This window comes from Prunus mume, linkage group LG6 (assembly GCF_029339155.1).
Source record: "Prunus mume cultivar Tortuosa linkage group LG6, ASM2933915v1, whole genome shotgun sequence".
NCBI classification, from domain to species: Eukaryota; Viridiplantae; Streptophyta; class Magnoliopsida; order Rosales; family Rosaceae; genus Prunus; species Prunus mume.
Genome location: NC_142703.1, coordinates 5,738,128 through 5,749,116, shown reverse-complemented (window position 1 = coordinate 5,749,116; position 10,989 = coordinate 5,738,128). Strand labels below are relative to the sequence as shown.

General features: G+C 39.2%; 2 protein-coding genes across 2 annotated transcripts; both read left to right on the top strand.

Moving 5' to 3' along the window:
* The first annotated feature begins 4,957 nt into the window (after positions 1-4,957).
* On the top strand, positions 4,958-5,938 carry LOC148915926 (germin-like protein subfamily 1 member 18). The gene is made up of 2 exons (XM_089055482.1): positions 4,958-5,130; positions 5,219-5,938. Exons 1-2 carry the CDS (start codon positions 5,021-5,023, stop codon positions 5,814-5,816), a joined length of 708 nt encoding a protein of 235 aa, XP_088911608.1. The 5' UTR covers positions 4,958-5,020; the 3' UTR covers positions 5,817-5,938.
* A 3,320-nt stretch (positions 5,939-9,258) lies between these two features.
* Positions 9,259-10,496, top strand: LOC103341925 (germin-like protein subfamily 1 member 13). Its single transcript, XM_016796611.2, has 2 exons — positions 9,259-9,461; positions 9,821-10,496. Exons 1-2 carry the CDS (start codon positions 9,335-9,337, stop codon positions 10,372-10,374), a joined length of 681 nt encoding a protein of 226 aa, XP_016652097.1. The 5' UTR covers positions 9,259-9,334; the 3' UTR covers positions 10,375-10,496.
* The last annotated feature ends 493 nt before the right edge of the window (positions 10,497-10,989 follow it).

Sequence of the window (10,989 nt, the reverse complement as noted above, 5' to 3'; positions counted from 1 at the left end):
TTACTGCAAGAAGAGAGACGGGAAGGATCACTTACGGTGAGCGAGGAACCCGAGAGAAGGTACCGAGCGGCATGTGGTCCTACGGCTATTTGGAAAGTTGTGGGAATGCACGAAATCGGACGGTCTGAAGGCGATTCGATCGCGAGAGGAGCACCGGCCGATTCTTCCACGACCTGCGAAGTCGGTATCCAGCGACAAAGTGGCCACGATCGGTAGCCCGATGATTCGCTTTGCACCCACCCCGTGATCGGCACACTTGGACTTAGTGATCTGTAGAGGTGGGAGAAGCTGCTCATAGGAGGCTCCTTCGCGGCCATGCGAAGGCGTTATCACTCCATGAGGCCACCTGGTTGGGGTTGAATTGCCCGGCGTAGCCGATCTGAGCTAGGATCCTCTGTCTGCCGGCCTGCGGCAACCGAGCACGCCTTGCATAAGGGCGTCGTAAAGAAGACTACCTCGTCGTCTTTCGGCGTACTAAGGGATTCGGTGGGGCTTGGGATCCTCATCCGTACCGAGTCGGGAATACGGTATTCAGCCGAAACTTGGCAATCTCCCGATCGGTAATCTTGTTCTGCCGCGAGATAGTCGACGCCGAATAGGTTTTCCTTCGGCACCCCATGGGCATCCTAGGGTTGCTCGGGTACACTACCGATACCTGGGCCCGGATGGTGGAGTAGCTGCCGACTCTCCACGGCCGGAGGTGGAGGTCTCGACCGAGCGGCAACCGCTTGCCTCCCGGGCATCGAGGCCCACGTGGCGGCCGTCACTATAGACGATGGACAAAGGGACGGGAGGCGGTCATTAGCCCTTTCCGACTCCGTGTGTTGGAATGGCCTGGGCCCTTCGCCGAGTATCTTGGCGTCGGTATCGCTCCGCCCTCGGCATTGGGCCTGCCCGCCGCCGTCAGTCAAAGAGACCGTCCGATGACTCCTCATCGAACGCATTGGGCTCGCGCTCGGAGAATGACTCGCTATTAGACATCTACAAAAACAAGAAAAAAGGAAACTAAGGCTCATGCCGGATGCTACCCTACCGATCCCTACATCGCTACCTATGGCGACTAGACTACCGAATGGAACCCTATGGTCAGTTTAGTTCGACCAAGGAAGGGACGTAAATCTTAAAATATGCGGGGGATTAAAGGGAAGAGTGCGAGCGGTACCTTAATGTGTACTCTGGAAATCGAGCGCGATCGGCTCTTGAAATGCTTCCTACCGTTCGAAATGCGGAAATCGCACAGTTACTGTTAACACTCGCCGAAATCGCTCGTTACCGTTAACACTTGTCGGAAATCGCTGATTACGGAAGCCCTCGTCGGAAATCGCCTCGACGAGCTCTCACTTCGCTAGACACAAAGTGGATTCGACTCGGGTCACCGTATTTATAGGAGGTGGGTGGCAGCGGTATTCCTCGAAAAACCAAATGGCGACACGTTAATCGCGCGCCCTATCATCACTTGCGCCACGTGTCGCTCATCCTGGGGAGCAGGCGGCCGCGAGGCGCTGAAGTCGGCGCTTAGAAGTCCCTTCACCGTCGGCTCGCGCGACCTTACGACCGCCGCGTCGGCCTGCAGGCGATAATGCGGAGGGACAAGGTCGGCCCCTTCCCAAGATCGAGTTACGAGCGGTAGGGCCGTAGTTCCTTCGAAGACAACTTCAAATCCTTCCGAAGACAACTTCAAATCCCCTTCCGAAGACTCTGCAAGGGACTTGGGGACTCTTGTTTATACCAAAATGAACAGCCAATGAGCAGCGAGCCGTGGCTAAACCATGGCCATGTGGTGCCTTGGCACCTATCTTGATGGGAATACCGCCGATCGCAACATTAGGGCAACCTCGCCCCTGCTGGACGCGTGGCAGTCCCACGATTGATGTCCAGAGTCCCACATCGAAATTCTAAACAAGTCGCATGCCTCCCAAGGCCTATAAAGGAGGACAATCATCCCAGCTTGGAGGTAATTAATCGGAACTTACGGCATCGCCTATTGATGCATGTAGTTCAAACTTACTAAATCCGTACTTACTAAAGCATCGGAGAGCCTTCGGCCGGTACCACACCGGTGCCCTAGGATTTACCGTGTGTTTGCTATCTTACAGATCGCACACCTTACCGAGGACATCAGATACCGAAGAGACAAAATCACTAAGTTGCGCGGGAAAGTGCCGAACTATTTTTCTGCGTCAACAAGTGCCATATTGAAATTGGAACTTAGGTGGAAGGGGTAAAAATAAACTCTAATCTAGCATACCACAAATTAGACCAATAAAGTAATCCCACCAAATATATGGCCAGTCAACAACTAGTCATAAATCTAAGAACACATAACAGAAAACATATCCATTCAAAATCTAGAAGATAACTAAGTGACAATCTAAGAACTCAGAAAGACCCGTCAATTAGTCATCCTCTATCCTAGCAACAACTAAAGTGATAGATGTGTGAACATTCATTAACATTTCGAAGATAACAAATATAGAATAACTAATCATAAAACCAAGAACATCACAGCAGAAATGTTCACCCAGAAACCCACCACTTGGAAAAACTAGGAGTCATCACTCCGACCAGACAATTCACTAAGTGAAGAAGATTCTTACAGAAAAAGTAATCACAACAAGCTCAAGCAATCCTAGGTCTATTTAGGAAACGAGCACTACCTCCATGTGCAACCTTCTTCTCCAAACTTAGTTGAGCTAGTAACTTGTCCTTCATGGAAATAGCAACTAATACTTTATCAGCTTCTTCACCCCATGGCATCGCAACTCAGCTCCATATTGTAACCGATGAATGAGCTATTGATTCTGAAATGAAATAGTCAATTTCTTCAAGAAATCATCCTCTTGAAGAGATCAACTTAGAATATGATCTAGTTAGAATGATATGATGTAACCTATAGATTCTAGATGCAGATTTCAACCCTCCAAATCAGATTTTGAAAATATCATTTTGGAGAAATTGTAGACCTTGCACAGTGAGAGAAAAGCGGAGAAGATGAAGCTCTCAATTTCTCTCTATGCAAAGGTAGCGGCTCCTCAAGGCCCTTCAATATTCAAAGTAGATTTCAAATATATTTTGAAAATCTCATTTTGAAAAATGGAGACTTCCCTCAGAGAAGAAGATGCAGAACAAAACCAAGACTCCAAAAAAAAAAACTCTCTTTGTAAAAACTGACGGCTACAAGCCAAGACTCCCTTTTACCCAAAATAAGTCAACCCTAAATTTCCCCCGTTGGTAGCCAATCATTGGCATCATAATGAGACAAAAAATTCAATATGAAGAAAAATCTACAGGGTGGTAACATGTGAGTCTCACATGAGAATTTAAATGAGCTAGCAGTATGACTAATCATCACGTTGACTCGATATGTCCTAATGTATATGCAATGCATATTTTACCTTTGGGCTTGATTATCATTGAGCTTTGCTTTGTCCATAGCAGCTCACACCATACTAGTCTAACTTAGACGAATTAAACTTGGGATTGGTGATTTACAGTAGCAAATACAATGTTCTCCAAGGAAGCCAAAAATCCAAAAAGCAAAAGCTATAACCTAACACTTATAATTTGATTCAATAGTTAAGGAATAATGCCTCATCTAAGGGCCTTAGATCTGGGCTCAAATCACAAACAAAAGGCCCAAAACTACCACCTACTCACTCCAAAAACACTTGGCTCACAGAAAATCTACCACGAGCGGCCGAGCAAGACCAGTTTCAAACTAGCTCTAGAAGGTGAAAAAGAAGAGGAAGAAAAGTCATGCACTAAACTTTCCAGGTGCAGGTGGAAATGACAGGTGCAATTGTCACCATCATTTTCTTTGGTAGAATGAATCCATACAACATAAATATTGAACGTTTCCATTGGTTAAATACACCTAATTTTTTTTAATTATAATTATCTCCTTTAACTACTCTTTCTTTTCTGGTACAACTCCTAATACGTGGTCTGTGTCATCATGATTATATAAACATATTCTTCCTCACCTCACCTTGTATTAAAGAACCCTAATAGACCTTTACAAAAGGCATTTTATTTTATTGAAACACCAAACAATGGGCTGAGTCAAAGATCTTGAAACTTCTATCACAACTGATATTTGTTTATTTTCAATAGTAATAACATATATATAGAAAATTTGCCTTGTTCAATGGTTAATCGGCCTTAGTTGATATATTTATGACCCGTTTGATAACCATTTCAATTTTAGTTTTTACCTTTTTAATTTTTTTTATTTATGCTAAAGTATAGAAGAACAAGAGAGAGAATAGAATTGAGAATGAGAGTAGAGATGGGATTTAGAGGGAAGATGAAAGGAGAGGATGGGAGGGAGGAGTAACAAAAGTAAAAACAAAATTAAAAAATTGAAATGTATTTGAAATTGTGTTCACTTTCAAGTTTTTGTTTTCACTTTTGTTACTCTTCCCTCACATCCTCCCCTCTCATCCTCTCTCTCAATCTCACACTTACTCTCATTCTCACTTTCATTTTCCTCTATACTCTAGCACAAAAAATAAAAACAAAACCCTAAAATTAAAATGGTTATCAAACAGACCCTTAGTGCGTTTATTTTTTGCTAACTTTATTGAGATTTAGTTATTGAACTATGCATGCTTTTAATGGAATTCTAATACGATTCATATCCTTCTCGTTATTTACATTCACCTTGTGTCGAAGAAAGAAAATAAGCCTATGCATACGGAAGAAAAAAAAAAAAGATGCAATCAATGTGAAGTGAAAAATTCAAGCTATATGAATCAGGACGGCAGAAATTAATATCAAATTTTGGTCAATATATTATATATACCACTAGTCTTGACTTGCTTCTAAATATAATATTTAAGTCTTTACCTGCTTCGATAAGGAAAATTATATCCCAAAAGTAGAAGACTGGTTCATTCTATCCAATCTATAAATAGATCTATATGCCATGAAGGATTTTCATCCCACCCCTCACACCAACTCTCTACATACAAAAAACAGTAACACAAAGTTTTAAGGCAACCTAGCTAGGCCAACTGCGATGAAAGGAGATCATTTTCTCATAAGCATTCTTGCCATTTTGGCATTTTCAATGTTCCTTGCCTCCGCCTATGACCCCAGTCCTCTTCAGGACTTCTGTGTAGCACTTAAGAATATATGAAAGACTGTTTTTCTGTACAATATATGGTCCAAATACATATATTGTACATGTCAATGCACTTGCTGTCAACTTAATTACTAATACTAAAATTTTATTACTTTTTTTCTGTTTGGTGCAAACAGTGTTTGTGAATGGGAAATTCTGCAAGGACCCAAAGCTTGCCAATGCAAATGATTTCTTCTTTTCTGGGCTTCAAAATCCAAGAAACACACAAAATCCGGTTGGTTCAAACGTGACAGCCGTGAACGTGGACAACCTAGCAGGATTGAACACTCTCGGCATATCCTTGGCTCGCATAGACTTTGCACCAAATGGCCTAAACCCTCCTCACACTCACCCTCGCGCCACCGAAATCCTTGTGGTCTTGGAAGGAACACTCTATGTTGGTTTCGTCACATCCAACGGTGATGGCAATCGCCTATTCACCAAAGTGTTGAACAAGGGAGATGTGTTTGTGTTCCCAATTGGTCTCATTCATTTTCAACTCAATGTGGGACATGTCAACGCTGTAGCCTTTGCTGGGCTTAGCAGCCAGAATCCAGGAGTGATCACCATAGCCAATGCAGTGTTTGGCTCCAAGCCTCCCATCAATCCTGATGTTCTAACCAAGGCCTTCCAAGTTGACAACAAGGTGGTTGACTATCTCCAGAAACAGTTCTGGTACGACAACAATTAGAAGAAAAAAAAAACGATAATTATATGTGGAAAGCAGAAAAGGCCTTACAAATGGTTGTTTTTCACTACTTACAAAAATTATTATGATATAATATTAATTGAATAAAAATGGTTGTTTATGGATGCCTTATCCTGTGAATTTTGATATCAATGCAATATTATAGTGTGTAGTGCTGTGTGCTCTATCTTTTTATCTCGTACTTGGTAGTTTGGACAATTGACTTGAAAAATGACAAATCGATAACATCTGCCTTCCACAACTTAGCAATACTTAAATTGAGGATTCTTGCCTTTTCAACATTGGTTAGTTGGCCTAGGCTATAGAGAATCAGATGGAGGCTGAATTTCCAACAACTCTTTAGTCAAATATCAATGGGTGCTCTTGAACTTTACTTGAATCAATCGATAGATACAAATATTTGAACGAAACATCCTATAGCTAGTTAGGGCATGTTTGGTATATTATTTAAGTAGGAAACTTAAAAACTGTGATTTTTCTTAAAAACAAAGAGTTCTCTAATCCATTTTTAAAGATTGAAAAAGTAGTTTGGTATGCAACTTGAAAACTGTTTTTGAATCTTTAAAATTTGAAAACTTGTTTGGTTGAATTCTTGAAAACAATTTTTTTTTTCATAATTTTTTTTTTATAATTAAGATATTTAGATAAACATATTAAAAATATTTTAAACATACTATTTTAATACCATACATATATGATCGACTAGCTCAATTAGCATACTTACTGAAGAATAAACAACAATAATGAACGAAGAAGTGCACAAGAGAAAGCACCTAAAAATGAGCAAGAAATCTGGAGGTACTATGTGCTTCCAAATATTTACTAGTAAGCAAGAGAAAGAGAGCATATCCACAAGGTTTTCATACATAATCATTGAACCTATTTAAAAGTTTTCACAACTCCAATCCAATCTCCCATTAATTACAAACCACAAGCAGAAAACCAGGACAATTAATCATATATATGTTTCAAGCTCAATTAATCATTCAATTAAAATAAATTTAGACTAATCATTCACTCTCGTTCACTTTAGTAGGCTATTAAGCCACACTCTTTTCCGTGGATCCGACATCTTCAAGAACATCTTCCTCCAATTGAAATTCAACACCACCACACTATTTGGTAAATAAAATTTGGTGAACAAATTTAATGTACTTAATTGTACTCGAGAAAAAAAGTAAGGACGAAGAGAAGACTTTTTGGAAAAGCAGGTCCCATAATTACATCCACCAGCTAATTAACCACAAATGGGAGGATAGTGAGGAGCAGCCAATGATTCTAAAAACGAAGAGTAAGACCAGTTTCAAACGAAGAGCTAGAAGGTGAAAAATGGAAAAGAAGAGAGAAAATCATCATGCATGATGACTTTCTAGGGTGCAGGTGGAGGTGGAGGTGGAAAGTCACCATCAATGTTAATAAGAGATTGAACTCTTTGGTAGTATGAATCCATATGACATTAACTAGTCGTTAACGAATCTAAATTTAGTTGGTAGAATGAATTTTAGTTGATATATTTAGTTTATTGTGGTTCTCTTTTTGCTAACCTAATTGAGATTTAGTTGCTAACCTAATTGAGTTTAGTTACTGACAAACAAGGCTATGCATAATGCATTTAATTCCTTACCAGTAGTGAAGATTTTATCAAAGTAGCTCGAATTTTGCTCCAATCTATTTTAGGCGTCAAGGAGTTGGATTCCTATTCAAGCTAGGTTAAATTCCAACATATAAGCAAGACGAAAAAAAGAGAGGAGGCTCCCTTCCACACAATTTATCTCAACATATTTCAAACTTATTACAATTAATCCCCAAAACAATTTCATACATATTGCAACCCTAACTATGTTCAAGATTGCTAATACAATCAATTCGAGTTGACAACTCCTTAGCTCAAATCGACCGTACTTTTTTATATTTGCTTTTTACTTAATTTTTTTCCCCAGTTTTTTACTACATTGGCTGATATGCGTGGAATTCACACCACCAATCAGAGTGCATCAAACTTAGTTAACTCTTTCTCAGGGTGGACGTGGTCTTGAAGTTGTATTTCTGTATGTCTCTATCGCACTTGGAATGGCCAAGTCGGTGGTGGCCAAGGACGGTCGTTTTTCCAATGTAGGACTCAAGAGAGGCTGATGATGTGGAACCATTCTATTGGGTGATCGGTGACAGATTGACGTGTGTCCTTTTCTTTTTTAGGGAACAACAGATGTATGTGGGATATGACGTAGGAGTGCGATGGGAAAAACATTACAGTCCGTCTTTCCACCAGCTAAATCCTAAAACACCATAGCTCACAGAAAATCCACCATGAGCAGCAGACCAAGACCAGTTTCAAACTAGCTCTAGAAGGTGAAAATGAAGAGGAAGAAAAGTCATGCACTAAACTTTCTGCGGTGCAGGTGGAAATGACAGGAGCAATTGGGGAACTGTTATATTTTATATTTAGGGTAGAATGACTCCATATAACATAAATATTGAACGAGAAATACCAACTAAATTTTTTGAATATAATTATTTCCTTTAACTACTCTTTCTTTCTGGTACAACTCTTCCTCACCTCACATTGTATTAAACAAACCCTAATAGACCTTTACAACAGGCATTTTATTTTATTGAAACAACAAACAATGGGCTGAGTCAAAGATCTTGAAAATTCAATCACAACTGATATTTGATTATTTTTAATAGTAATAACATATATATATATAAAATTTGCCTTGTTCAATGGTTGATCGGCCTTAGTTCATATATTTAGGGCCCGTTTGATAACCATTTTAATTTTAGTTTTTAGTTTTCATTTTTTGTGTTAAAATATAGAGGAAAGGGGGAGAGTGGAAGTGAGAATGAGAGCGGAGATGAGATTTAGAGGGAAGATGAGAGGGGAAGATGGGAGGGAGAAGTAACAAAAGTGGCAAAAAATTAAAAAACTGAAATCTATATTTGAAATTATTTTCACTTTTGTTACCTCCCCTCTCATCCTCCCCTCTCATCCTCTCTCTCAATCTTACACTCACTTCCATTCTCACTTTCATTTCCTCTATACTCTAACACAAAAAATGAAAACTAAACACTAAAATTGAAATGGTTATCAAACAGAGCCTTAGTGTTTATTTTTTGCTAACTTTATTGAGATTTAGTTATTGAACTATGCATTCTTTTAATAGAATTCTAATACGATTCATATCCTTCTTGTTATTTACTTTCACAAGAAAAAGAAAAAAAAAGATGCAATCAATGTGAAAACAGGAATGAAACTAATATCAAAATTTGGTCAATATATACCCACTAGTCTTGACTTGCTTCTAAATATAACATTAAGTCTTTACCTGCTTCGATAAGAAAATTATATCCAAAAGTACTGTAGAAGACTAGTTCATTCTCTCCAATCTATAAATAGACCTATATGCCATGAAGGATTTTCATCCCACCCTCACACCAACTCTCTACACACAAAAAACAGTAACACAAAGTTTTAAGGCAACCTAGCTAGGCCAACTGCGATGAAAGGAGATCATTTTCTCATAAGCATTCTTGCCATTTTGGCATTTTCAATGTTCCTTGCCTCCGCCTATGACCCCAGTCCTCTTCAGGACTTCTGTGTAGCAATTAAGGACATCAAAGATGGTGGTATACATTTATATCCTGCTATATTATATTTTTCCCAACTATTATTTCCACATGAATTATTTTCGTAGGGCATTAAGAATACATGAAAGACTGTTTTTCTGTTAAATATATATGCCTTTGCATGGCATTTTCACGTATGTAATTTTACATACACACACAAATATAAATTGTTTCTTATACATATATGAAATACTAGTTTATACCAATAATTTATTGGGTCCACTTACGGGGATTTTACATCTGTTAGAGAGGAAATAATTATATATGGTCCAAATACATATATTGTACATGTCAATGCACTTGCTGTCAACTTAATAATACTAAAATTTTCTTACTTTTTTTCTATTTGGTGCAAACAGTGTTTGTGAATGGGAAATTCTGCAAGGACCCAAAGCTTGCCAATGCAAATGATTTCTTCTTTTCTGGGCTTCAAAATCCAAGAAATACACAAAATCCGGTTGGTTCAAATGTGACAGCCGTGAATGTGGACAACCTAGCAGGACTGAACACTCTCGGCATATCCTTGGCCCGCATAGACTTTGCACCAAATGGCCTAAACCCTCCTCACACTCACCCTCGTGCCACCGAAATCCTTGTGGTCTTGGAAGGAACACTCTATGTTGGTTTCGTCACATCCAACGGTGATGGCAATCGCCTATTCACCAAAGAGTTGAACAAGGGAGATGTGTTTGTGTTCCCAATTGGCCTCATTCATTTTCAACTCAATGTGGGACATGTCAACGCTGTAGCCTTTGCTGGGCTTAGCAGCCAGAATCCAGGAGTGATCACCATAGCCAATGCAGTGTTTGGCTCCAAGCCTCCCATCAATCCTGATGTTCTAACCAAGGCCTTCCAAGTTGACAACAAGGTGGTTGACTATCTCCAGAAACAGTTCTGGTACGACAACAATTAGAAGGAAAAAAAAACGATAATTATATGTGGAAAGCAGAAAAGGCCTTACAAATGGTTGTTTTTCACTACTTACAAAAATTATTATGATATAATATTAATTGAATAAAAATGGTTGTTTATGGATGCCTTATCCTGTGAATTTTGATATAAATGCAATATTATAGTGTGTAGTGCTGTGTGCTCTATCTTTTTATCTCGTACTTGGTAGTTTGGACAATTGACTTGAAAAATGACAAATCGATAACATCTGCCTTCCACAACTTAGCAATACTTAAATTGAGGACCCTTTCCTTTTCAACATTGGTTAGTTGGCCTAGGCTATAGAGAATCAGGTGGAGGCTGAATTTTCAACAACTCTCTAGTCAAATATCATGGGTCCTCTTGAACTTTACTTGAATCAAACGACAGATACAAATATTTGAACGCAACATCTTGTAGCTAGTTAGGGCCTATTTGGTATCCTATCTAAGTAGGGAACTCAAAAACTGTGATTTTTCTTAAATTATTTCAATTTGTCACGATTGTATCTCTTCCCAAACTTGTCAAACAACTTCTTTTCTACCGCAACCCACTCATTCTTATCTAAAGTATTAGTTTGCAAGCCTTTTTGTCCCTC

Bases quoted from the DNA above. Each gene is read 5' to 3' on its own strand.
- LOC103341925 (XM_016796611.2), top strand. From the start codon at position 9,335: ATGAAAGGAGATCATTTTCTCATAAGCATTCTTGCCATTTTGGCATTT. The intron at 9,462-9,820 runs GTATACATTTAT...TGGTGCAAACAG, and splicing joins TAAGGACATCAAAGATGGTG to TGTTTGTGAATGGGAAATTC.
- LOC148915926 (XM_089055482.1), top strand. From the start codon at position 5,021: ATGAAAGGAGATCATTTTCTCATAAGCATTCTTGCCATTTTGGCATTT. The intron at 5,131-5,218 runs GAATATATGAAA...CAACTTAATTAC, and splicing joins GACTTCTGTGTAGCACTTAA to TAATACTAAAATTTTATTAC.